General features: G+C 57.3%; 1 protein-coding gene and 1 long non-coding RNA gene across 11 annotated transcripts in view; one reads left to right on the top strand and one right to left on the bottom strand.

Moving 5' to 3' along the window:
• Positions 1-23934, top strand: part of KCNQ1 (potassium voltage-gated channel subfamily Q member 1) — a 307094-nt gene that overhangs the window by 122930 nt on the left and 160230 nt on the right. For all 6 annotated transcript variants that reach the window (XM_082749162.1, XM_082749163.1, XM_082749164.1 and 3 more), the window contains one exon: positions 17009-17129. In XM_082749162.1, coding sequence (XP_082605288.1) covers positions 17009-17129 — 121 coding nt within the window. The remainder of the gene's footprint in view (positions 1-17008; positions 17130-23934) is intronic.
• The window catches only part of LOC309873507, a 42089-nt gene continuing 28574 nt past the window's right edge, over positions 10420-23934 (bottom strand). For 2 of the 5 annotated variants that reach the window (XR_014316384.1, XR_014316387.1), the window contains 2 exons: positions 16173-16325; positions 10420-10656 (listed from right to left, as the gene is read on the bottom strand). This is a non-coding gene — a long non-coding RNA (uncharacterized lncRNA). Of the gene's footprint in view, positions 10657-16172; positions 16326-19573; positions 19781-23934 lie in introns of all 5 variants that reach the window. The other 3 variants (XR_014316385.1, XR_014316388.1, XR_014316386.1) reach the window with 2 other exon arrangements.

Here is a 23934-nt window from a genome sequence, read left to right as displayed (position 1 = left end):
TTACGCAGGCTGACCCTGTGCGGGGCGCCTGCAGGGCCGATGCCGGGCTGCCGCGTGCGGAAGGTCCCGCTCTCCGCACACCGTATCGTGCTCTCTGCATTCTCTCAGATTCGGGCTCTGTGTCGCCCGACCATAGCATGTTCATGATTATTATTCAGCCGTGACTCGAGCTGGATCTGTGTGTGTAATTAAATAGAAGTATCTTTCCTTACCACTGCCCTTGCCGGAGCCTCCGCACTGTTCGAGAGGTGGCTCACAGCTCCTCGCCCGGGAAGCTCCTGCGCAAGGACACGCGTGCACAGTACTCGTGCACACGTAAGTTTGCTTTTCCATTGCTTTCATACAGGAAGGTCAGCTTGGCTGAGTTAGACAATCCTCCTCACATTTTTTGAAGATGTTGTTCTACTTTGTCTTGCTTTCTGTCCTGTGTTTGGTAAGTCTGTTGCCAGCGTGCGCCTCTGGCCTCCAGAACTTACTTCATCCTTCTGCTTGGAGGTCATCCTCTTTACTTGTAAAGTCTTACAGTTTTACTTGGAAACATCTCAAAATAGATTATTCTAGATAAATTCCCTGGTACCCACATGGAACCAGAAGTGCAGGTGTTGGTTCTTTGTTTGTTTGTTCTTAGGATTTTATTTATTTGAGAGACAGAATGAGCAAGAGAGAGAGAGAGAGAGAGAGCGCACATGAACTGCGGCAGAGGGAGGGGAAGGAGCAGGGAACCCGATGTGCGGCTCGATCCCAGGACCCTGAGATCATGACCTGGGCCGAAGGCAGACACTTCACCCACTGAGCTACCTGGGTGCCCCACAAGAATTAGATTTTATTGTATTTATAGAAATTTTCTTAGATAAGGTTTTAAATATTATTTCTGTTGTATTATTTTTATTTCCCTTTTCAGAGACTTCAGCGACATGAACGCTGGGCTTCCGTGAGCCACAGTCCCTGTCGTTTTATTACTTTATGTCTCTGATTCTTTGAAGTCTTCTGTGCATCCTCTATTTCTTTTATTTTTTTTAAGATTTTATTTATTTGACAAGCAGAGATCACAAGCAGGCAGAGAGGCAGGCAGAGAGAGAGGAGGAAGCAGGCTCCCTGCTCAACAGAGAGCCCAATGTGGGGCTCGATCCCAGGACCCTGAGATCATGACCTGAGCCGAAGGCAGCGGCTTAACCCACTGAGCCACCCAGACGCCCCCACCCCATTTTTTATTTTTAAGATTCTATCCTTTATTTCTTAATGAAGGGATATTCTCACAACTGACTGTTTTAACAACAAGCAGTCTGGTAACATTGAGATGTGGCTGCTGTTTATATCTGGCAATTTATTGCCAGATCCAAGTTCGTATGGTTTACCCCACGTCTTCTTCTGAGAAACTCGTGGTTTTCGCTCTTACGTTTGTGCATCAGCTGTATTTCGCCGTTGTACGTGGTGTGAGGTTGGGGTCTGGCTTCATTCTTTCACCGACTTGTCCCAGCGCCGTTTGTCAAAGACACTGTTCCTTCCGGCTGAATAGTCGCGACACCCTGTTGTATCCGTTGTCCGTTGTCCATGAATGTGAGGGTTTATTTCTTGTGGGTCCAGTCTGTCCATTGGTCTGCATGTCTGTCCTTACGCCACGACCACACTGCCACGGCTGCTGTAGCTCTCTGTGAGTTTCGAGAGTGGACTGGGCGAGCCTTCCACCGTTCTTTTCAACACTGTCTCAGCAATTCAGGCCCCTTGCAATTCCATGAACACTCTAGGATCAGTTTTTCCATCTCTGTTTTTTTTAAAAGGCCATGAGAATGTTGGCAGGGATTGCACTGCATCTGTAGATCACGGGTCATACTGTCATCATGAAAATACTAAACCTTCCAGGCCATGACCATGGATGCTGTTGTAAATGGGACTGAGAAATCATTTTCCTTCTCAGATCGCTCACTGCTGGCAGATAGAAATACACGATTTCTTGTGTTCTTGACCATGTGCCCTGTGACTTCACTGAACTCACTTAGTAGCTCCGGTAGTGGTTTTTCTTTTGTTTTTTCTTTTGAAGATTCCTTGGGGTTTTCTATGTATAGGATTATGTCATCTGTGAATAAAAATAATTTTACTTCTTCTTTTCCAAAATAGATGATTTTCATTTTTTTTTAACTTTTGTGGGTTTGTTTGTTTTTGCCTGATTGCTATAGCTAACCCTTTCCTTACATTACTGAAAAGCTGTGGTGAACACGGTCATTCTCACCTAGTTCCTGCTTTCAAGAAGCAAGTTTTCAGTCTTTACGCCATTGAGTATGAGGTAGCTGCGGGTTTTCCAGAAATGTTCTTTATCATGTTGAGGAGGTTCCTTCTATTCCTATTTTTCTAGGAATTTTTATCCTGAAAGGCCACTGGGTATTCATTTCTGCCTTTGAGGTGCTCCTAGGGTTTTTTTTTTCCTTTTCTGTCAATACGATATATTACATTGATTGATTTTTCTTGTGTCGAATCCACCCTCCATTCTTGAGATAAATCCCACTTGGCCATGGCGCATAATCTTCTTGATATGCCACTGGATTTGATTTACTGGCATTTTGTTGAGGGGTTTTGCATCTCTAAGGATATTGGTATCTAGCGTTTATGTGGTGTACTTGTTTGGCTTTGGTAGCAGAGTAATACTAGTTTTATAGAATGTAGAGCGAAGTCTCCTTGCCTTCTTTTTTGTTAGTTTAAGAATTGGTGTTAGTTCATCTTTAAACGTTTGATGTCATTCACCAGCGAAGCCATCAGTTCCTGGACTTCTCTTCCTTAAGAGCGCATTCATCACTGATTTAAACTTGTTACTTGTATATCTGTTCAGAATTTCTGTTTCTTCTTGAGTCCGTTTTTGTACTTGTGTGTTTCTAAGAGTTTGTTTATTCCATGTAAGTGATCTAATTTCTTGAAGTACGACTTTTCATAGTATTGTCTTATAATTCTCTTTATTTCTGTAAGGTCAAGCATAATATTCCCACGTTCGTTTACTATTTATATGCTCTTGTCTCTAATTCTTTTCTTAGTCATTCTAGCTAAAAGTCTGTCAATTTTATTGGTCATTTCAAAAAAGCCAACTTCTTATTTTTGAGTATTTTGTTTTCCTATTTTCTTGCATCTCTCACCAGTCTCCTACTTACTATTTCTTTCTTTCTGCTAACTTTGGGTTTACTTTATTTTTCTCTTTCTAGCTCCCTAAGCTATGACGTTAGTTTATTGGAGGTGTTTTTTCCTTCTCAATGTGCGACTTTGTGTCACATCCATGTCTGGGTATGTTGTGTTTTCATTTTTATTCCTCTCGGAGTATTTTCTAATTTCCCTTATCATGTCTTCTTTGATCCACTAGTTTTTAAAGAGTGTTTGAGTCCCTTAATTTCCACATATTTGTTCATTTTCCTTCTATTATTGATTTCTAGCCTCCTTCCATTTTGGTTGGTGAAGATACTTGATATGATTTAACTTTTGAAATCTACTGAGACTGCTTTGTGACCTAACCTGTGAACTTGAGAAGAATGCGTGTTCTGCTGTTGCTGGGTAGAGTACCCTCTATATGTTTGTAACGTTTCGTTGGTTTATAGTGTTGCTCTATAGGTTTTCTCTTTCCCTGTTGCTCTTCTGTCTGGCTGTTCCACCCAGTTACTGAGTATGAGGTACTGAAGTCTGCAACTATTGGTACAGAGCTATCAGTGTCTCCCCTCGATTCTGTCCATGTTGGCTTCATGTATTGGGGAAGTCTGTTGTTCAAAGAAGATGTGTTTGTAATTGCTGGGTCTTCTTCATGACAGTCTTCTTCCCTCAGTATCTAGTGTCCTTTTTTGTCTTCTATAGCCATTTTTGACCTAAAGTCTGTTTCCCTGGCATCAGCACACCCACCCCGGTTCTCTGCTGGATACTCGTTCCGTAGAAGATCATGTCCCGTTCTTTCACTTTCAGTCTGTTTGCGTCTTTACATCTGAAAGGAGTATCCGGTACGCAGTGTAAGTTGTATAATTTCTTTTTACCCATTCTGCCCGTCTCTTTTGATTGAAGAATGTAATCCTTAACATTTAGTGTGATTACTGACCAGGAAGGGTTGCCATTTTGCTATTTGTGTTGTATATCTTGTACCTCTGTTTGTTTCTCATTTCTTCTACTACCTTGTCTTGTGTTTAACTGATTTTTTTAGTGGGGTACAATTATTCTCTTCTTAGTCCTGTTATGTATATTTTTAAATTATTTTCTTGTTACCATGAGGGTTGCCTTTAATATCCTAAACTTATAGAACTCCAGTTTGAACTGATACCAGCAGCTTCAGTGGCATACAAAACCAAGTTTCCGTAGAACTTGCCTTATGTTGTCACAACTCATATCCTTATACGTTGTATTTCCAGTGACACCGATGGGTAATTGTTGTTTTATGTATTTGTTTTTTAAGTCAGGTAAGAAATAAAGGGGAGTTACAAACTAAAGGCGTGTTTATGTTTCCCCATGCAGTTATTTTTTCTGGAATTCTTTATTTCTTTGTATGACTTTGAGTAAATTTCTAGTGTCCTGCTTTGGCCTGAAGAACTCTCTTCGGCATTTTTGTAGTATAGGTCTGTAGTGATGAACTTCCTCAGCTTTTCTCTGGGAATATCTTCCTTTTCCCTTTTTTGTTTTTTATTTAATTTTGTTTTAATTCTGGTGTAGTTAATACACAGTCTTATACTAGTTTCAGGTGCACAGTAGTGTCCCTTTATTGTGGAAAGACAATTTAATAGATATAAAAACTCTCAACTCATTTTCCTTTTAGCACTTCAAGGATGTCATCCCACTCCCTTCTGACCTCCATGGTTTCTGAAGAGAACCTGGGTCAATCTTACTGTGTGTTCCTGTACGTGACCAGTCGTTTCTCTCACTCTTTCCACGGTTCTTTGTCTTTTAACCATTGATTATGATGTGCTCCTTGGAGATCACTGAGCTTCCTGGAGGTGTAGATCACATGCCTTCAAGAACTTTGGAAGTTGCCAACTAATAATTCTCTAATATTCTTCCTGGCCCTTTCTCACCTCTCCTTCTAGGATTCCAATTATGGATTTCTTGGTATGCTTGATGGGGTCCCATAGGTCCTAACGGTCTGCTTGCTCCTTACGCCTTCAGATTATTTTTCCTTCTGTTCCTTAGACTGGATAATTTCCACTGATTGACCAATCTCCATGTTCACCGATTCTTCTGCCTGTACAGATATGCTAATGAAGCCTCTGCTGAGTTCTCATTTCAGGTATTATGCTTTGCAGTTGCAGAATTTCTGCTTAATGTTTAATCTGTTTCACGATTTCCTTCAGTTCTGGGCGTATCTGGGGAAGCGGACTCAAAGGCTCTGTCTAGTCCACTCAGTGTCTGTGCCTCCTCAGGAACGTCATTGGCTCGTTTCTTCCGTGGGAGGGCCGTCCTCTGTTTCTTTACGTTTCCTCCCTTTCGTTGACAGTGGGATAGTCCACACACGACATGTAGTAACCCCCGATGTCAGATTCTTTCTCTTCCTTAAGACCGTTTTTGTCTTGCTGTGGGCTACAGCTGCTTAGTGACATCTAACCTGTCTCTGTGACATCTGTGAACGCTGTCATGTTTGGTGCCTGACATTCCTGGTCCTTAAGCTCACGTTCAGTTGGCATTTTGACAAAAGGTTCCTTGGGTGCCAGGGATCAGGAAAACGGGGGGGGGGGGGGGATAAATAAAAGAATTCTTCTCTCTGTGCTAGTGCACCAGGACCTTTGTCCCGGCTGTTCACAACTCTGTCTTAGCCTTCGCTTCCTGTTCAGGGTGGACAGAAAGCTCAGTGGGAGGGGAACGCTTCACGTGTTCTGGGGACTTTTCAGCACGTGCATCCTGCCCCAGGCATGAGCTCGGCCTTCTCAGGCCTGGTTTCCAGACAGAACGATTTCTCAGCTTTTCTTCCGAGGCTGCCCGTGCCCCACTGTGTACCTCAGCGACAACCTCCCTGCAGGGACTGGAATTTGTTGGGCTCCTTCCCGGTGTTTTCAAGGAATGCCCATCAGCTTTCACGTCTCAGCTCCTTTGGGAACCAAGGGTCCCACACTGGGAGTGAGCGCTGCCAAGCAGGGGTCAGGGCGTTTCAAGGGCAAGTGGAAATGCCTCCACGCCCCTACCACTTTTCCGTGGCCTCTTTCCTGACTGCTCTCTAGTTCTGACCAGTCTGGGCTTGATTTTTCAACACCCCCACGAAGGGAGGGTCCTTGGAGTTCCAGACGCCTGTTCTTGCCGAGCTCACTTTCTTTCCTCCTGTCTTTTGACAGAACCTCTTAAACGACCGTCTCCTGACTCCGTAGCCATAGGCTGGCAGGGGTGGGAGGTGGTCAGAGTGCTGATCGGATCTGTCTCATTTCTACACTCACAAGGTGATCGGAAGGCCACGGCGCTCTGTCTCCTCGTGCTGCCGGGGGCACCCGCTGTCTGTGGGTTCACCTGCATTTCTCGGTGTTAGAGTTCAGGGGAGGTCTGAAACCAGAGGTTCAGGGTGCAGCGCGCCGCTGGTCTCCGGGCCTGGCTGGAGGCCTTCTAGAGGCCTTTTCCTTCATGTGCCCGTCCAACCCATCAGCAGCTTCTGTCAGCTCTCCGGACCTTGCCCACCGCTGGCCTCCCCTGCAGCCCCCTTCCCAGGCCACGCTGCTCTCTCTGCCTGGGTGGCTGGCCTGTCCTCTTCACCGGTCATTCGGTTTCCATCCCTGCCTCTTCCCCTCCGTTCTTCACGCAGCAGCCGGGGAATTCTGTCAACACGGAGGAGGACCTTGCTGCTCTCCTACTTAAACTGCTCTAGTGGCTTCCTGTCACCATGTCTTGGGTCAGTACCACTGGATACGGAGCCCGATTCAGGACCCCTCATGCCGCACTCGCACCGTGGGTGAGCCCTGTGCCGGGCAGCGGGGAAGCCACACAGAGCACTCCTCAGAGCGGCCCCACCAGCTGCTAAGGGGGCTGCGGTGCTGCCCTGAAGGGGGTCCACCCCACTCTTACTGCTGGCCAGGCCCGGGAGTGGCTGCGCACGCCCCGAGGTCAGAGGCCGTGCTCACAAAAGCAGCTGGCAGGTCCCGGAGTGCAGGGAGGGGGTGTGTCGTTACTGCTGTGTCCCCTCCGGGAAGCTCTGCCGAGCTGCCTGGCCCACTTGGGCTTCGAGAACATCAGCCCTGTGCCCCCTCATCTCCAGAACCGACTGGTGCTTAGGTAAAGCGCCATCTTGTTTCTCCGTGTGTTCTCTGATGATTGGAAATGCCTCGTGTTCAACCAGTTGGACTCCTGGACCCACAAAGAGGCTGGCGGCGTCAGAATGGGGCCCCCGCGGCCATCGTGGGCAGAAGCACGGTGTCTTTTCACGACGCGGTGGGGTCTGTGTGAACGTGGGCTTTGGGGGTGGGGGGCGGCCTCTCCCCCTGCGCTCGCCCTGCCTCCCGGCCCTCCCGCAGCCAGCAGGGACCGGGTGGGGGAGCCAGGCTGAGTTGATTATTTTTGACATCAGTTGTTAACATAATTTTGACGTTAAGCCTCCCCCCAGCTTTGGGGTGGCTCTGACTGTGTCCAGGCTCCAGCTTGGGGAGCCATGGGGAGCCTCTCAGCCCCAGATCTGGCCTGGCTGGGAGGCGGCCTGGGAAGGAACGTGCGTTTCTCCAGCCCGTGCCCTCGGGGCCTGGGGGCGGGGCCCGGCAGATGTCTGGAGTGGGCAGCCAGGGCCTGGAGCCGGATGCTGAGAACGAGGCCTGCAACTCATTTCCCCATTAAACATTCTGAGAACATCTGCACCGGTTTCCAAGGCTTCTCCCTCACTAATTGCTCTGATTATTGTGTGAAGTGAGGCCCTGGCACGTTTCCGCGATGTTGTGATGAAGGTGAAAAGATGGCTCTTAATTAGATTAAAAACATTTTTTTCTTCCTCTGTAATTTTGCCTTGAAAATCAAGGCCACTTTTTTGTTTTCTTCCTCCAAAGACCTCCAGAAACTTTCCTCCCCACCTCTCCAGAGGTTTCTTGGGAACGTCCTGTGAGCTCAGCTCTTGGAGGAGGCCGCGCTTAGCCCCGATTCCATTGTACGTCGGCGCTGCCGGGAACCAGCCCCTGGAACTGGGTCTTGGGAGGCTCGGACAGGGCCTCCTGGAGCACGGGGGTCCCAGAGGGTCGCAGTTATGTGGGTGGCTGTGTCACTCCCTTTCTGCTTCCTGTGCGCACTTGGGGCTGACCCCGTCCCGGCACAGTGGCCGCCCGTCCTCCCCGGCGCCCCCGCCGTGCAGACCCTAACCTCAGGTGCATGGCCTGTGTGTGCAGGGGCCTGGGAACCTCACCGTGAGGGGAGATGTGGGGCGAGGGTCCTCCAGGCCCCCCATTCTGGCTCCCTGGGACCGGCCAGGACTCTCAAGGCCGTCTCGGCCCTTGACTCCCAGGTGGCCGCTCTGCCCACGTCAACTCTAGCTGCACATCCCTGACAGAACAGAAGGCCCGAGGTCTCCCACGGTCAGTGCCAGGCATCCCGGCACGAGGGGCACGGACGGGGCCTCACGGGAGGGGTGGAGAGGGCAGGCGGGCATCCCAGCAGGATGAGGCCAGCCACCAGCTTTTGGGAGCCCCCTGGTCCCCTCTGCCCTGCGCCTGCTTGAGCTCTCCTGGGACCTCAACTCCCCAGACCCCTCCCTTCGGCTCATGCCTCAGCCCCGTTTGTCACGCACATTCCTGAGGAGACTGTCCTGGTAACAAATGACGGAACCCCAAACCCAAGTGAGCCGAAGCACAAAAGGGACCTTTTTTGGCTCGTACGTCTGGACCCAGCTGTTTCAGACACAGCTGGACCCGGGGCTGGGATGATCTCGCTTGTTCTCACTCTCCACCTCCCGTGCTCTGCCCCCGCCCGCTGGCTCCCTCCTCTGCTCTCCCTCACCCCCCACCCACCGGGCGCTGTCCCCAGGGATGGGGACCGGGACGGTTGTAGCCTTAGGCAGCCCCTTCCCAAGGGGACAAGATGGACTCTGGCTCGGCGAGCACATAGCACACAGAGGTCGTCTCTTTCCCCCATTGTCCCTGCCAGAGGCTGGGGCCCGGCTCTCATTGGCCCCAACCAGGGTACGAACCCTCCTCAGACCCAGGCCATGGGCCCCTTCTGAGGACAGCCCGATGGGGCACAGGGTGCCTGACCCCTGCAGCCCGGGGCGTGGAGAAGGCACAGCTTCCGGAAGGCAACTGAAGGAGCCCTTCCCAGAGCCAGGCCTGGCCGCCGGGCGGGCGAAAACAACAGGTGTCCACTCAAGCAAGGTATTTTCCTCGCAGACCCGGGGACCAGCTGTGGACATACATTCTCACTCCGCTCCGCGCCCCTGTTCCTGGCAGCTGTGGTGGGAACGGCTCTGACACTTTCTGTCCATGCTCCTTACTTCTCGCCTCTGAGCACAGACACAGGTGGCGGCCGCGCTGGCTCAGGGTCTGTGAGCCGGGCACAGGCAGCTGGCACGGGCCCGGGGCCGTGGCTCAGCGATGTCACGCAGGCCCTGGCTGCAGCTGTCCGGATGCCCTGGGGAGGGGGTTCCCGTTCACGGCGCTGGATCTGCAGGCCCTTGGCAAATCCGCCAAGAGGGCTGTATTTCTTGGGGGGGGGGGGTGGCGAGGGGACTCTGACTCCGGAAGGACAGGGGCAGCTTCTGCTCATCCCCATGGGACGGGCTGGCCCGGGGAGTGCGCCTGGGCCCGAGCCCAGAGGGCCGAGGCGGAGGTGAGAAGAAAGGTCCTGCCAGGCACCCAGGAGCTGGCGCCTCGCCGCCAGACGCCGGCAGGAGGGCTCTGCGGAGGACTCGGGTTACACCTGGGGGATTACCCGGATTTGAATCAGTCATGAGGTGTGGCAGGGACGTTACCAGGGAGACTGTTCCCGGGTTGGGGGCAAGGGGCCATGGGGCCGGGATCGGGGGTGCGGGCTGCAGACTGACCGTGGGTCTGACTTGCTCCTGGAGGCCCCAACCTGTCTGTGGGACCCCAGGCACAAGGTTTCATCCTCTCTGAACCCCTGTCTGCTCATCTAGAAGCAGGGATGGAAGCTGTGGGGCCACTGTGACGATGGCATGGGGTCACCCTTGAAGCCGCACAGGGGGAATGGGAGGCCCCTCCTGCATCTCGGGGCAGTCGGGCACGTCCCGGCGTCAGGGTTGACCTGGCCTCGCCGTGTGAACACGCGGGCCACGCTGGGAGCCAAGGGACGCGTGGGCCCCACGGCTGGGAAGGAAGCCTCAGGCACATATGGGGCGGGCCAGGGCTTGGGACCCCGAGGGGGCGCTCCTGGGGGGGTCGGGATGGAAGGGCGCAGGGTGGGAGCCTCCCGACGTGTGCAGGTGTCGTCACTACTAGAAAACACGACGAGAGCAGGAAGGACACAGAAACCACCCACCATTTCTTCACCCAAACCCACACACGGTTACCATTTTGGTCTACTTCCTTTCAGTCTTTTTTCTGTGTCCGTATTTTTTTTTTTTTAAAGGAACTTGAAATTGCCTCTGGAGCAGGGCTGCTGGCTGGGGAGGACACTGCTGGGCTGGTCGGTTCTGGTCGGTTCTGGTCGGTTCTGCTCCGGAGGGAGGTGAGGCTTGGCAGCCGGAGTGGCCAGCTGTGCCGCTGCCACGCCAGAGGCCACACTCGCCATCGCAGACCGCCCACTTTCCTAGAAAACAAAATCGTTTTGTTCTGCCCTGAAAACTGAGGCCCGGCTTCTGGCCGTGACAAGGCCAAGGCAGCCAAGGGATGAAAGCATCGGAACACGGGGCCGTCTTATCGCAAGTGTGACTTCCTGGTCACTGGGGCACGGAGGGCTCGTCCTGGGGGTATCCAGCAAGAGCTGTCCCAGCAGCGGTACCTGTGCTCATGGGCCCAGCCTGCTCCGAAGCCGGGGGGCCGGGGGTGCTGCTTGTCTCGTCCCATCTCAAGCTCCTTGGCGGTAGGGGCGACAAGCCCGCTCTCCTGGGGCCACCTGCCCCCGAGCCCGTGCCTGAAGGGGGCAGCGTGCCGCTGTGTCTGCCGAGGACACGGGGCCCCATCCCCCAGACTCCCGGTGCCTCCTGCGGCAGCTGTGGCAGTGGCAGGAGTCAGGGGGGTGGGCTGCAGCCCTCCCCCCACCCCCGCCCCCAGCCGGCCCCGGCCAGCAGTGGCCCACGACGAGTGGGGGATGGGTCTCTGACACAGACACGGGCAGAGCAGCCCGTTCCTTTGGTTCGGAAAAACACACCTGTGGAAGCCCTCTGCCCCTCGCCTCGGGCCCCCCGTGCTGTTCCCAGGATTAAACCAAACGGCCCACGTTCCTCTCCGGCAGGTGCAGGCCCCACCCGCTCCGGGCGGGCAACTGATGTGCAGTTTAATTTCCTAAAACACCAGGGCTGGGCCTTTCTCAGGGGTCAGGTAGCCCCCCCGCCCCCAGCCCCGCTCCGTCAGCGGGCTCTGGAGAGGACACTCGTCATCCCGGGTGCTCCGAGAGCGGCCCCGCCGGCCTGGCCCCGCTGGCCTGGCCCCGCCCTGCCCTTCTCCCCTCCCGTAGACAAGTGATGCAGACATAAAAATATGTATTTGTGTTCTTTCTCCTGTCCTCCTTTTTTTTTTTTTGAAAGAACATCTGAATCCTGGACGGGGTTTCGGCTCTGTCACTTGACAACTGTGTAACATAACCCAGGGCACCCGAGTCTCGGCCCCGGGGCTCTCGCCCCTCCCAGGCCTGGGAGCTGTTGACTGTCCTCGCCTTCTTCCCGCTTTCCGGTCACTCTCCTGGGCTCTCTGGGAATGTCACGGGCAGAGAGCCCGTCACTCAGAGCCCTTCTCCCGGGTGTGACTAAGTCATGTCTGTGCGGTTTCCTGCTGCAAGTCAGCCCCTCTCCCCCACGGGCCGCGCGCTCCCCACGGTGTCTGACTGCGGGTTGGGTGCGACACCTTCACGCGTGTCCTTGGGCCACGGGGTCCTTCTCGGCTGCTCTCTGGTCCGCTCCGCTGCTCTGCACACCCCCGGTTTTCCCGGGGGACCCGCGGGGCTTCTTTCTTCGCCACACACTCGCCCCGTGGTCGCCCTTCCCGCCTTGCCCGTCGTGTTTGCGGACGAGCTCTGGATCTCGAGTGCGGTCGCATACATCAGCCTTTCCCCGTCCGGATACTGTTTAAGTTTGAGGAAACCCTTCCAAACACTGAGGTCATGGAGGCAGTTCTAGAATCAGTTCTAAAGGCTTCAGAGTTTTGCTGTTCTCTGTAAGTCTTCAACCCCCGGGAATGCAGATGATGAGTTCTTGGTGTCCGGCACGAGGGTCCAATGGAACATGTCTCCCACATGGACAGCCACTTGTCCCTGGTCACCCTCTCCCACCCTGTGCCGGCCACCGCAGGTGTGCTGCGAGCATCCCTGTGCGTGCAGGCTCTTTCCGATGTGTCGCCCTGTCCTGCCGGCCCGCCACGTCTGTCGGCGGCGCCATCTCCCGGAGCACGGCGTCGCACGAGGTGTGGGCACCTGGTAGAGCAGAGCTCTGAGCTCCCCGCTCTTCAAGAATACGGCCGGTTCTCGGTTGATGGCATTTCCAGATCAGGTCTAGAGTCAGGAGCCAGATGCCCGCACGCCAAAGGGAGGGTTTCTATTACGGCTCGAGGAGGAGGGTCTTTTGTCTGTTGAGTCTTCTAGAAAGTGGAGCAAAGTCTGTCTCCCCCTTGGTTGGGTTACGTCTTCTTGAACGGCTGCCACCGAGGCCTAACCATCTCTCCTTAGGGTTCTTGTACGTCCCGACCTGATACTGAAGAGTGTACTCTACTGTCGTAGACAGGATCTGTCTGCTCGTTTTGATTTGGGGTTGCTGTGGGGCTGTTGTTGGATTTTTTGTTTTTTGTGTTTTGTCTTTTTTTTTTTTTTTGCTTTTGCTTTTTTTAACTTACAGGAGAGGCAAAATAATACACGGGCCCCTGTGTACTATTTACCAGCTTCCCCTAACGCCGGCGCCTCATGAGAGTGTGGTACAACCGTGGTGAAATTGCTAAAAGAAGTCACTTGTCGGGGCAACGCTCGTGTTGAGCTAAAGCGTAGCTCGTTTGCCGGGCTCAGCAGTCGCTGAGTCCTTTGGTCCGTCAGCTGTGGTACGTTTCCATCCGGCGCGTCTTCAGGCCTTTTCTGAGTTGTGACGCCTCCTCCTCGGTCTTTGCCCGGGTTTTGTGACCCTGGCATTGGTGAGGAACGCTGGCGGGCGTCCGCGTCCCGCCGTCCGGCTCCTCGGGGACCTCGGGGGAGACTGGGCTAATGGGTGTGCCGGGAGCAGGCGGGAGGCGCTGCGCATCTCGTCGGGTTCACGACAGCAGCGTGATTCACTGGTGCTGCTGACCTTGACCCCCGGGGTCGCGCCAGACGGCTCCTCCCCCTTTCCGTGGCCTCGTGGGGAGCGGGTCACTGAGTCTGCTGTCCTCGAGGGGGGGCGCCTGGCATGCCACCTCCTGCGACTGGGAGGGAACCAGTCAGCGTTAGGACCGCCCAGCCACGAAGGGACACCTGCGGGGAGGTACTCTGCCTGTCGGCCGCCAGTCCCACCGACCGATTTGAGCGCTTGTCCGCTTGTTTCTATCAGGACGAACTCAGGGATTCTTGGGTTTTGAGCTACGATTTGATACTAATTGTTATTTGTCTTGTGATTCAAACTGCTCTGGCTTCGACCCTGGGATCGAGGGTCCTTTGGGCTCCTGCGCCTGCTCAACACGCCCCCACCCACTCGGAGCTTTCGCTTCCTTCCGAGCCCCTCACGGTAACGCCAGGCTCCTCGTCCGCCGCCCTGCCGTGGCCCCAGACTCGTCCTCAGCCAGAGAGCGCTGGTTCCTCCACCCGGAAAGGGGGTGGTGTTTAGAGACCAGGATCTGGCCCTGGGGTCGCTCGTGGCTCTCGGGTCTTTATGGCTTCTGGGGCCTCTCCATGGACAGAGCAAGGAAGTGTGCGTACGTCCATAAGCCAAGGACACGCACGTGTCTGCATTTATAGCTGTGCCTACAGGAAGAGCAACATGGGTTCATACTGAAATCGCTGCCGCGGGGGCCATTTGTGCCCCCAGCATGACCCACTTTTTGCTACTGCATCTCTCAGAGAGTGAGAAACCAGGTTCCCGTTATCGATAATTTATGTACTTACTTGTTTGACCCACAGTTTCCCTATGCAAAGTAAGATTACCGACTAGAGCCCCGTGTTCAGGACAGTCTGAGACGGCTTCCCGAGCCCAGGGACCGCCGACTTCCCGTCATTTCCGTGCTCCGTGGTGCCGTGCCACGCATTCGTCACACGAATTCACTTGTCCCAGGACGCTTCCATTCCTAGGGTCCTGCGGCTGGCTGGCTGATGTTTTCTCTTCTGTCTTTGGTTTGCATACAGCAAAATTCACTCTTGGGAGATGGTTCTGTGGGTTTTGACAATGCCTGGATTCACGTATCCACCATCAGAGCAACACAGAGAGAAGTTCCGCAGCCCTAGGAACTCCCTGGTGCAACCCTTGGGAAGTCAGACATGCCCCCTCCCGCAAGCACGAGCAACCATTGATCTGTTTTATGTCCTGGTAGCTCTGCCTTTTCCAGAATGTCATAGAAATGGGATCACAGAACACGGAGCCCGTACATCTGGCTTCTTTCACGGCCTCGCGAAATGCATGTGAGGGTCAGCCACGTCGCCGCACGAGCTGTCGGCTCATGGCTTCTGGTTGCCAGGCAGCGCTCCACTGTGTGGCTATAAAACTGCTTGTTTACCCACTCACCTGCGGAGGGACATCTTGGCTGTTGCCAGGTTTGGGCGATTTTGAGTGAAGTGGCTGTGTGCGTTCGTGTACAGGTTTGTTGAGCGTACATATTCGATGTCCTTGGGTTAGTATCGGGGAGAAGGACCGCCAGGTTGCATGGCCAGTGCACACTGAACCTCAGAAGACACCGCCGAGCCCTTTCCCAGCACGGCTGTGTTACTCGGAACATGTACTTGTAATCCATTTCTTAAACTGAGTTGGTGGCTTTCCTGCTGTCATGTTGCCAGGGTTTTTTATATATTCTAGACACAAGTCCTTGGGCAAATAGGAGACGTGGAAATACCTTCTTCAAGTCCAGAGCTTATGTCTGCTTCCCTCAGCAGTGAGCCTTTTGCAGAGCAAATACCTGTAATTTTGATAAAGTCCAACTTGTCAACTTCTTTGTCTACTGACTGAGCTCATAGTGTTGTACTTCAAAACTCACTGCCAAACCCAAGGACCAGAGATAGACTTCTGTGTCTTCCTCAAGAAATGTTATATTTTATGTTTTACGTTAATTTCTCAAGATTGTATATGATACAATAAAAAATAAATAAAAACAAAAATAAACTTTAAAAAAGGTTATAGACGGTACTTTTACACTTTCAGATTGTTGGTGAACACCCAGGATGTTAGGCATAAATGGTAAATGTATTAAAATTCACATACACGACATTCATACAATTTATATCACAAGTAAATTTAGGAGATAGTTGTGTTTCTTTGCAGTGGGAAAATCTTTCTTTTACATAAAGCAAAAGATAGGTGTATCACTTTAGATGCATAAAACATTTCCTATGATAAAAACAACCATACTCAAAGGCTACTAGCCTGGGGAAGACTTCTGTACCTTACATGACAATAGGTTAGTGTCTTTCATCAGTAAACAAGTCCTACAAGCTGAGAAGCAAAAATGAGCAAAAGATACGAACAGGCAATTCAGCTCTGCAACAGGGAGTCCAGACAGCCTCGGAGAGCCACAAACACCCTTCAGCTTAAAGGAAAAACAGCTTCCTCGTCCTCCACCATGCCCGGCAGGCCCTGGGAAGGGTGCCAAGGGCTGGCTTGGGCGTGGACGTGGGCAAGCTGTCACAGTCGCGGTGCTGGCGCTGTCTCAATCACTACAGCTTCTTGGGAAAATGCTTACAACTACCTGGGAAACCACCCTCACCCGCGCCAGCGTCAGGTGCTCCTACAAATGGGGGCTGTGCCATTGCTCAAAGCAGTAGCTTCAAGCTAGCAGGGCCCAGCATCCACCTAGCACGAGGGGCTGCATGAGCTGAGCCTGGTGTAAACCAGGGGCACGGCCCAGCTGCCCAGACACCAGCGCGCACGCACTCACCCGTAGGAAGGAGAGCAGCACGGCACAGCGTGAGAGGCGCAGGGAAGTCACGTGTGTGTGAAAAGAGAGTCTTACCTGGTGTCAGCAGTTCCGATGAGCAGGGGCGGTGAGCTCCGACTCCCCTGGGCAGCTGGCTCGGAGGACCTTGGAGGAGGCCGGCCTTCATGAATCTTGGCCTTGTTGTGCCTTCTACATGAGCGCTCGCTTCTCTCACAACAGAATCTCTAACTGGAGGAAAGGGAAGTCAGCCCGGTGCGGGGACGGCAGGTGTTCTTACCAGCACTGCGTACCTGCGCCCTGTTGCTGAGGTGCACCCGGGACCCTGACCCGAGCTATTGGGATGGGGTCATTCCCACACCTCCCTTGGGGTCTGGGTGGCTGGTGTGGCCCCATGGCCTGCATGGGGTGGGGTCCAGGGCTCTGTGGCTGTCCCCCGTCTCCCAGCTTTTGGCTCTTCATGGGCAGGAGACCAGCTTGGGGCGTCCCCAATGCGAGGCTCTCTGTGTGCCCAAGAGTGACAGCATGGTGGCGGGAGTCAGGGTCTCTCTGACCTGTGTTTATCAGCTGCGCTTTACTGGCCTGAGTGTCAGCTGTGAGCCTGGGGACAGGCCTGGACACCAGCGCCCAGCCCGGGCAGTCCTCCCCCTGCGAAGGGGTCACAGGCCTTTGAGGCCTCAGGCATGTGGGGGCTGTCTTTGCCAGCCCGCCGCCCAGATCCTCGGGGTAGAAGCTTCACGAGCCGTCCCCAGTCCTCCCCAGCCCTGCGGATAGATGTCTTATTGGTTTGGGGGAAGGCTCAGGGCTTGCAGGTCCGTCCCCTTGGGGTGGGCGTCTAAGCCCAGCTCTGGGCCACCGGACACCCCGAGCCTTCTTCAGAGGCCTCACGTGCTGCCCCATGCCCTTCCCCACAGCCAGGAAGAGCCCCATGCTGCTGGAGGTGAGCCCGGCCCACTTCATGAGGACCAACAGCTTCGCCGAGGACCTGGACCTGGAGGGGGAGACGCTGCTGGCGCCCATCACCCACGTGTCACAGTGAGTCCCCACGTGCCCACCTGGGCTGCGCCGGAGGGGCCTGGGGCTCAGAGGGGGCGCCTTGCTGCCGGCCGGGGCTCGGGCCTGCTCGCCGGGGGCCTCCACTCGCCAGCTGCCCTCAGTGACCTGGGGCCCCCTGCTGCCAGGGGCCGCACCCAGTGCCCGGGCCCCGAGTGAGGGGTGCGGGAGGCACATGGGGCCATTTCCCGCCAAGTCTGGGAACACGATCCTCTTGTTCTGACTTATGGAAAACCGAACTGATCATTTTCCACTTGTTTCTGTGCCTTGAGCGTCCGCGCAGGTTGCTTCTCTCTCCCCGGCCCCTCCCCCACCCCCCAAAAGAGAGATGACTTTGTTTCTCGGCGGTTCCCCCTAGAACCCCAGAGCCGCCGCGGGCAGATGCCGAGTGCCGCCTGCCAGTCGCGCTGCTGTCCTCAGGGGCTCCTTCAGGTGGAGGAAATGGCTGATTTTCCACGCCTTCCAGTTGGCCATCCCCCGAGGCACCGCTGGCCTGGGACGCACGCCCGGCCGCCCCCGCCTTGCTGCCCTGCCAGGCCGATCCCCGGGCCCCGGCCACGCTGCGATCCCTCGCGAGGGGAGTCAGTGCTCCCGGCAGGGCACCCAGTGTGGACGGCGAGCCGTCGGGTCCGTCGGGCACTCGGGTCGGTTCCAGACACTGCCCTGCGGGGGATTCCCCCGGGCGAGGCCCTCCGTGTCGGGATGTGCGCTCCTCTCGGCCGGTCCCAGGCTCGCAGGCTGACCGGGCTCCTCTGCCCGCGGACACGGGGCGGTCTCGGCAGGCCGTCGGCGTTCCTCCGGGGTCTCGGTGTTGTCGTGAGCCGTGCACGCGCCTCGGCCGGGGTGAGGCCCTGGGCCATCAACCTGCAGGTGATCGAGGAAGCGGGGATCCCGGTCCCGGGGCATCCTGCCTGCTGGGCCAGGACTGGTAGAGGCGCATAGCCAGAATGCGAGCAAGACGGGACCGTCTCGGGCTGGTGTTGTGATCGGGCAGGACCCGCCGGCCAGCTTTCCAGGGCCCCCAGGCTCATAGGCAGGTGGGCAGCACCCTGTGGCTGGCAGGGGGCCCCCAGTAAGTGCTCCCCGGCTTGGAAGAAGCCGGCCGGCTCACTAGGAAGCAGGGGCAACTCGTCCTTGTGGACCCGGGCCCTGAGTGGGCTGCTGGGCCCACACCCGTCCTGGAGACGACCAGGCAGGCTCACTGCGTAAGTGCGCGGGAGGGCGGTGTGAAGCCAGGGACAGGCCGGTGCCCGCAGGCAGAACGCCGACTCACCGCTTCGGCTCCGACCTTCCCAGAGCCCAGGGCACGGGAGACCATAGAGTGGTCACGGTTGGAGTTCTGCGGCTGAGGTCGTGTGCCACACAGGTGCAGTGCCCACTCAGAGCCTGCTGGGACCCACGGCGCTCAGGCAGGGTCCGTCTCCAGGCCTCCCTGGGCCTGCTGTCCCGTCCTGTCCCCTGACCTCTCTCCTTCACCCTCTCGGCCATGGCTCAGCCCCTCGAACACACACACACAGAGTCCCACCAGGGAAGGACAGGGCTGCCACCCTCCATCAACGCAGCTGGGTGGTGAGGCCTCACCAGCTCCCTGACCCTGCGAGACCCTCACGGGGCGGCCCAGGGTGAGGCTGACAAAAGGCTCGGGACTGAGCCGCCCCCCAGACAAGCTCACGGCTTCCCCCAACAGGCATCACCCCTTTGGCGGTGAGGGCCGTCAGCCCTGGTGTCGGCACACACCGTCTGGGGGCCACAGGCCACCCACCTGCTCGGGGAGCCCTGAGAGGAAGTCCAGGCCAGCAGAAGCCAGATCTCCAGGAACGCTTGGCCGTTTCTCCTCCAGGACTGTGGCGGTCAGAATGGAGGAGCACGGAGCCCCATGCTCGCCGCTGGCTGGCTGCGGGCTTTCTCAGGCCAGCCCCCCGGGTGTGGGGGCTGGCTTGGGGAAGGGGTCTTCAGTCAGCTCCACTGCTGCCTGGGCCTCTACCCCAGTCCTCGGCCAGGTCCCCGTGCCAGAACGTACAAGGGCTTCTCCCAGCAGCCCCATCCAGAGGTGGTGGCGGGGTGCAAACCCACTGCTGGGGGGCTGGGGGGCAAGGTGTCCGGTATGGTCCTCGGGTCTGTGATGGGGAGATGAAGGTCAAGGCACCATGGTCCACTCGGGGCAGAGTCCATGGTCGCTGCTGGGGGACCTGAACAGATGTGTCCTCGGCACAGGGAACTGTGCCTTGGGGGGCCATGCTGGGGACAGTGGGACAGAAGCAGAAGCTCAAGGAGATGTGCTGGGCCCTTAGGACTGAGGTGTCCCCAGGGCTGCAGGCCAGGCAGAGGCCCCACCCCACCGTGGCTGGAAGAGCAGGTGGCTCTGGTGGGAACGGCGTCTGTTCAGGGCCGTGCCCGCCCCGTGGGCCCGCGCTGAGGCTGCATACCTTCACCGGTGCTCCTGGTGATGGGTGCTTCTGGTGATCGGTGCCCCTGAGTAAACTTGGCTCCAGCAGCTCGGGGCCATGTCGAGGCTCCTACAGGTCACCCAGCCCTGTGGACCCAGCACAGGGGACAGAGGCCCGTGCCCTGGTGTGTGCACGGGGGTCTTGCAGGGGGGTCTTGCAGGGGGCAGAGGGGGTGGGAGGCAGTTACTGAAAAACAGATTCATTTTTCTTCAGCATTTTACTGAGGTTAACTGTATTACCACGTTGGGTCAGTTCCAGAATTCAAATTAAAAGCATAAATAAAGACACATTTTGTTTCCATCTCAAGCTCTCCCCACCCGCTGGGCCCCAGGGAGGTGAGGTCACTGCAGCCTTGATTACGGGAAGGTCCCTGGGGCTGGGCGAAGCTCTTCTTTCCGGGGCCTGCTAGCCATTGGTGGGGCAGGGGTGGGGGTGCCGGGGGCCGGGGGCCGGCGAGCAAGCCGGGTGCAAACTGGGAGTCACCGGGACTCCATGGCTTGCGGAGGCAGAGTGGTCTTGGCCCCATGAGCAAGCCCCAGTGTCTTGGTGCAGCCCTGGGGCCCTTGCCCAGCTCCAGGGTGCTGGGCCGCAGCCTGACACACACACCTTTCCAGAGCCCCTCTCTGCCTGGAGCTCTCAGCACCTGTGTCCCCCTCACCCAGAGCCTTGCCACAGGGCTTCCAAGGGGCAAGTGTAAGGTAGAGACGGGGCATCTGGGAGAGCCAAGAGAGGATGGAGCCCCGCAGCCCTACGGGAGTGGGGATGAGTTCCCGGGCTCCTGCCCCGCCCCCTGCCTTCTGCCCACGGAGGGCCACCGGTGGGACAGTAGGAACGGAGGGCCACCTCTGTGTGCGCCCCTGTGCCCTGCACGTGGTGTCCCTGTCGGAAACTGCCTCGTCCCTCATCGGCACCCATCAGACTCCTCCACCGTGCTCGCCCCGGGGAGGCCCAGGCAGCATGTCCTCCGGCTGCCAGGGCCACGGTACCAGCCGCCTCGGCCCTCAGCATGGGGTCCCACCCTCTCTGGCTCTCCTGGAGCCCCTGGCCAGAAGGAGCTCCAGGACTGTGGCTCCTGCCCCAAGGCAGGCTGGATTCCCCCAGGGCCAGGCAAGCCTCACCTGAGACAAGGTGGCAAGGGCCTGGGCGGGGCATGGTGGGGCTGGTCAGAACTGGCCTCAGCACGGGGATCTGTGGCTCTGGTTGGGTCTGCGTACAGGGGAGGCCTGGGTACCCGGTCCCAGCAGCCTTGGGAGACGGCAGCCAAGTCTTTGAAGCTCCCTGCCGCACCCCCCACCCCGCCACCTAGCTGCCACGGTAGCCAAGCCCAGCCGGGAGTCCACATCCGTCCCTTCGGGTGACATGAACACCCCAGGCAGATGGTGCGAGAGGCCAGGCCCGCAATGAACACTGCGGCCTAGCGTCCCCCGGGATTGATGCCTGGACCCCCCTTGTCTCCCTGTCCTGGCGTCGTGGCTGGGCGAGGCCAGGCTCCTGCTTACTGGCCACCCCACCCCGTCCTCCTCCGCTGGGGGTGTGCAGAGCCCGACGCCCTGGGCATCTGCATGGTCCCGGGGCACCAGGAGCCTTCCAGGGAAGGGAGGCTGGGCACCGTGGGGACCTCCACAAGGTGACCATGAGCACCTCCCCAGCAACTGTGAGCCTGTAGGCCCCATGACAGGACAGCCTGCGCATCTTTGAGCAAACCCAGCTCCGCGTGCGTTGATTAGAATCTCCACGTCTCTGGCTGTCTCCCGGGCCCCGCCGAGTCTCCTGCCAGAACGCTCAAGTGTGTCTTTTCCAACAAGGCCGCTGTGGCCTGGCTTTCCTCCACATCACCACTAACGTCTCCTGAATTCTGCGTTGTCAGCGAGGCCATGGCCAGCCCCATGCCTTCTGGAAACGGGGGCAAATGTCACCAGGCTCGGCCCTGTGCTCAGCTCCGTGGACTGGGGGGCCAGGTCTCTGGACGGGCCCAGCTCGGCTGGGATGTTTTGGGGACCCTGGGGCCTGCTGCAGCTCCCTCCTGAGGCCAACAGAAGCGCCAGGCTCCACGCCTCGCCGAGTGGCCATGCTCCTTGCTCTGCTTCTCACCCTGCGAACCTTGGTGGGAAAGTCTGAAGAAGGCCACTCGGGGCCAGCGTCTGGGGGATGGGGTGGGGGTTGCCAGGAACAGATGAGACCAGTGTGTCTTTCCAGACCGGTGTCCTGTCTTTGCTGGAGCTCCAGACCACCTCTGTCTGCACGAGGTGACAAGGGAGCCCCGTGGGAGCCCGCCCGGGGGGCTGTAAGGGGCCGCGTGAGTCACAGGCCCCATCGGAGCCTCCCAGCCCCGGCCAGCTCCAACCCGGCTCTGAAATGCACGGGGGGATTAAATGTTCTCCTAATTGAATTAAAAGCGAGGCGGAGTGGCTCAGTGGGAAAGAGACAGGACTGGGAATCAGATGCCCTCCACCTGGCCCTGAGCCCGCACCGGCCCAGCTGCAGGCGGGCCCCGGGGGCCCCTAGCCTCTGGGAGCCTCACTTCCTGTGTCTGAACACGGGAGGAGGATGCTGCCGGCCTCCTGAGGCCGTGGCTCCGGGGAGCGGGCCCTCGGTCCAGGTAGAAGGCCCGGAGGAAGTGGGGGGCCTCGTGCTCCCTCAGCAGCTGTGGCCAGAACTCCCGGTCCAGGGCGTCCGTGCGTCAGGGCTCCGTCCCCAAGGGGCAGTGTCGGAGGGTATGCGGGACGGTGCGGCATCCATACCCTAGAGGCAGCTGGAGGGGAAAACGACTTCAGGGAGAGCACCGGTGTTGCCACAGAGACATTTCCGGGGTTGCGGGTCCCCCACGGGCCCAAACCTATAGGGAGGGGGCCCGAGGGCAGCATGGCCAGGAAGCCCAAGTGGGGCCCAGGCCCAGCCCCTCTCTAGGCCTGGGCTGTCCAGCTCTCCCGTTAAGCCCAGAAAGGCCTGTCCTTGCCCGTAGGGCATTTCAGCGTTCCGGCGGAGGGGTGGTCCACAGGCGGATGAGCGCCGTCTCAGCACCGGCGCGTGAGCGTAGCCGGGACGCCCCCGTGCTCCCACTTCTGTCACGCCTTCAGACGGCCGCCCCCGTCTTGGCTTCTGGCAGCAGCACTTGGTGTTGCCCGTTCTGGAACTTTCCATAGACAGACGCCCCGGTGCACACACCCCTGCGTCCGGCTGGCTCCCCGGGAGACGTGCACGAGGTTGCGGAGAGCGGTGCTCCTCGCGCCCCGGGCGGCTGGCACGCCGGCGTGGGAAGGGCCGGCACTGTTTATCCGTTCTCTTGTAGACGGCCCGTGGACTGCGTCCAGGCCGGGCTGCTATCGTCCGCGCTAAGAACGCCCCATCCAGGCTTTCTGGCCGCTGCACAGGCTGCACTTCGGCGCACATCTGCCTAGGTGTGGGGGCGCAGGAGGGGCGCACATGCTTTCCCCAGTCCCGCCCAGCCGCCAGCCTGCGGGCACGGCTTGTGAGGGCACCCTCGCGCCATCAGCCTGGCATTATCGTCTGTGGGGACTGCACAGCGGCGGCCGCCGCACCCCTCCCAGTGTTATTGGGTCGGATGTTGTCTTTTGCCAAAATGCTCACGTCTCCGACCCGTCGGACGTGGGGCTAGCTCTCCTCGCCGATTTACACGTGCTCTGTCTTCCGTCTGTCTGTCTCCTGTGTCCCGGGGAGGGCTCGTGGGGGGCTGAGCCGATCGTGCCCCCGCGTGCCCGCACACGCTTGCGGCGCGCCCAACGCAGAACCACCACCCGCCCTGCCCTGCCGCGGGCCGGCCCTTCCTCTCACGAGGGGCGTCTCTGCTGAGCAGGAGAACTGCAGGTGAACTCAACGGGACCCGGTTAATCAGATGTTTCCCTTCTGGCCGGTGCTGCTCGCGTTGTATTAAAGAGACTTGGACTACTCCAAGGTCATAAAGACCCGCTGGCTTTTCCTAAAGCTTCGTGAGCTCACCTTCCGCATGTAGATTCCATCTGGAGTCGATTTCTGCATCGTGTGAGGCTGGGGTCGAGGTACGTGTTCTCCCCACTGGATACGCAGGCTGGCTCGGCCTTCAGGGTCAAGGCCAGCCTCTTTCCACCACCCCCCCAGCTCCGCGCCACCCCCACGCCACCCTGCCGCGGCCTATGGTCCACGCGTGGCTCCGCTTCGTTCCACAGCTCAGACCACAGCATGTCCTCCTCGCCAGAGCCTTGCTCCGTCGCTGCTGGGGTTTGGTAGTAGGTCAGGACAGCTGGTTGAGAAGGCTCCAGCCAGGTCCCCTGCCTCGCCCCTGGCCTGTCTCTGTGTGGCCCCCGTCCGTCCCCGCGGCCAGCACCCACGGAAAGCCTCCTGTC

Source organism: Mustela nivalis (genome assembly GCF_964662115.1).
Source record: "Mustela nivalis genome assembly, chromosome: 9".
Taxonomy (NCBI): domain Eukaryota; kingdom Metazoa; phylum Chordata; class Mammalia; order Carnivora; family Mustelidae; genus Mustela; species Mustela nivalis.
This window is presented reverse-complemented; position numbering and strand designations above follow the sequence as displayed.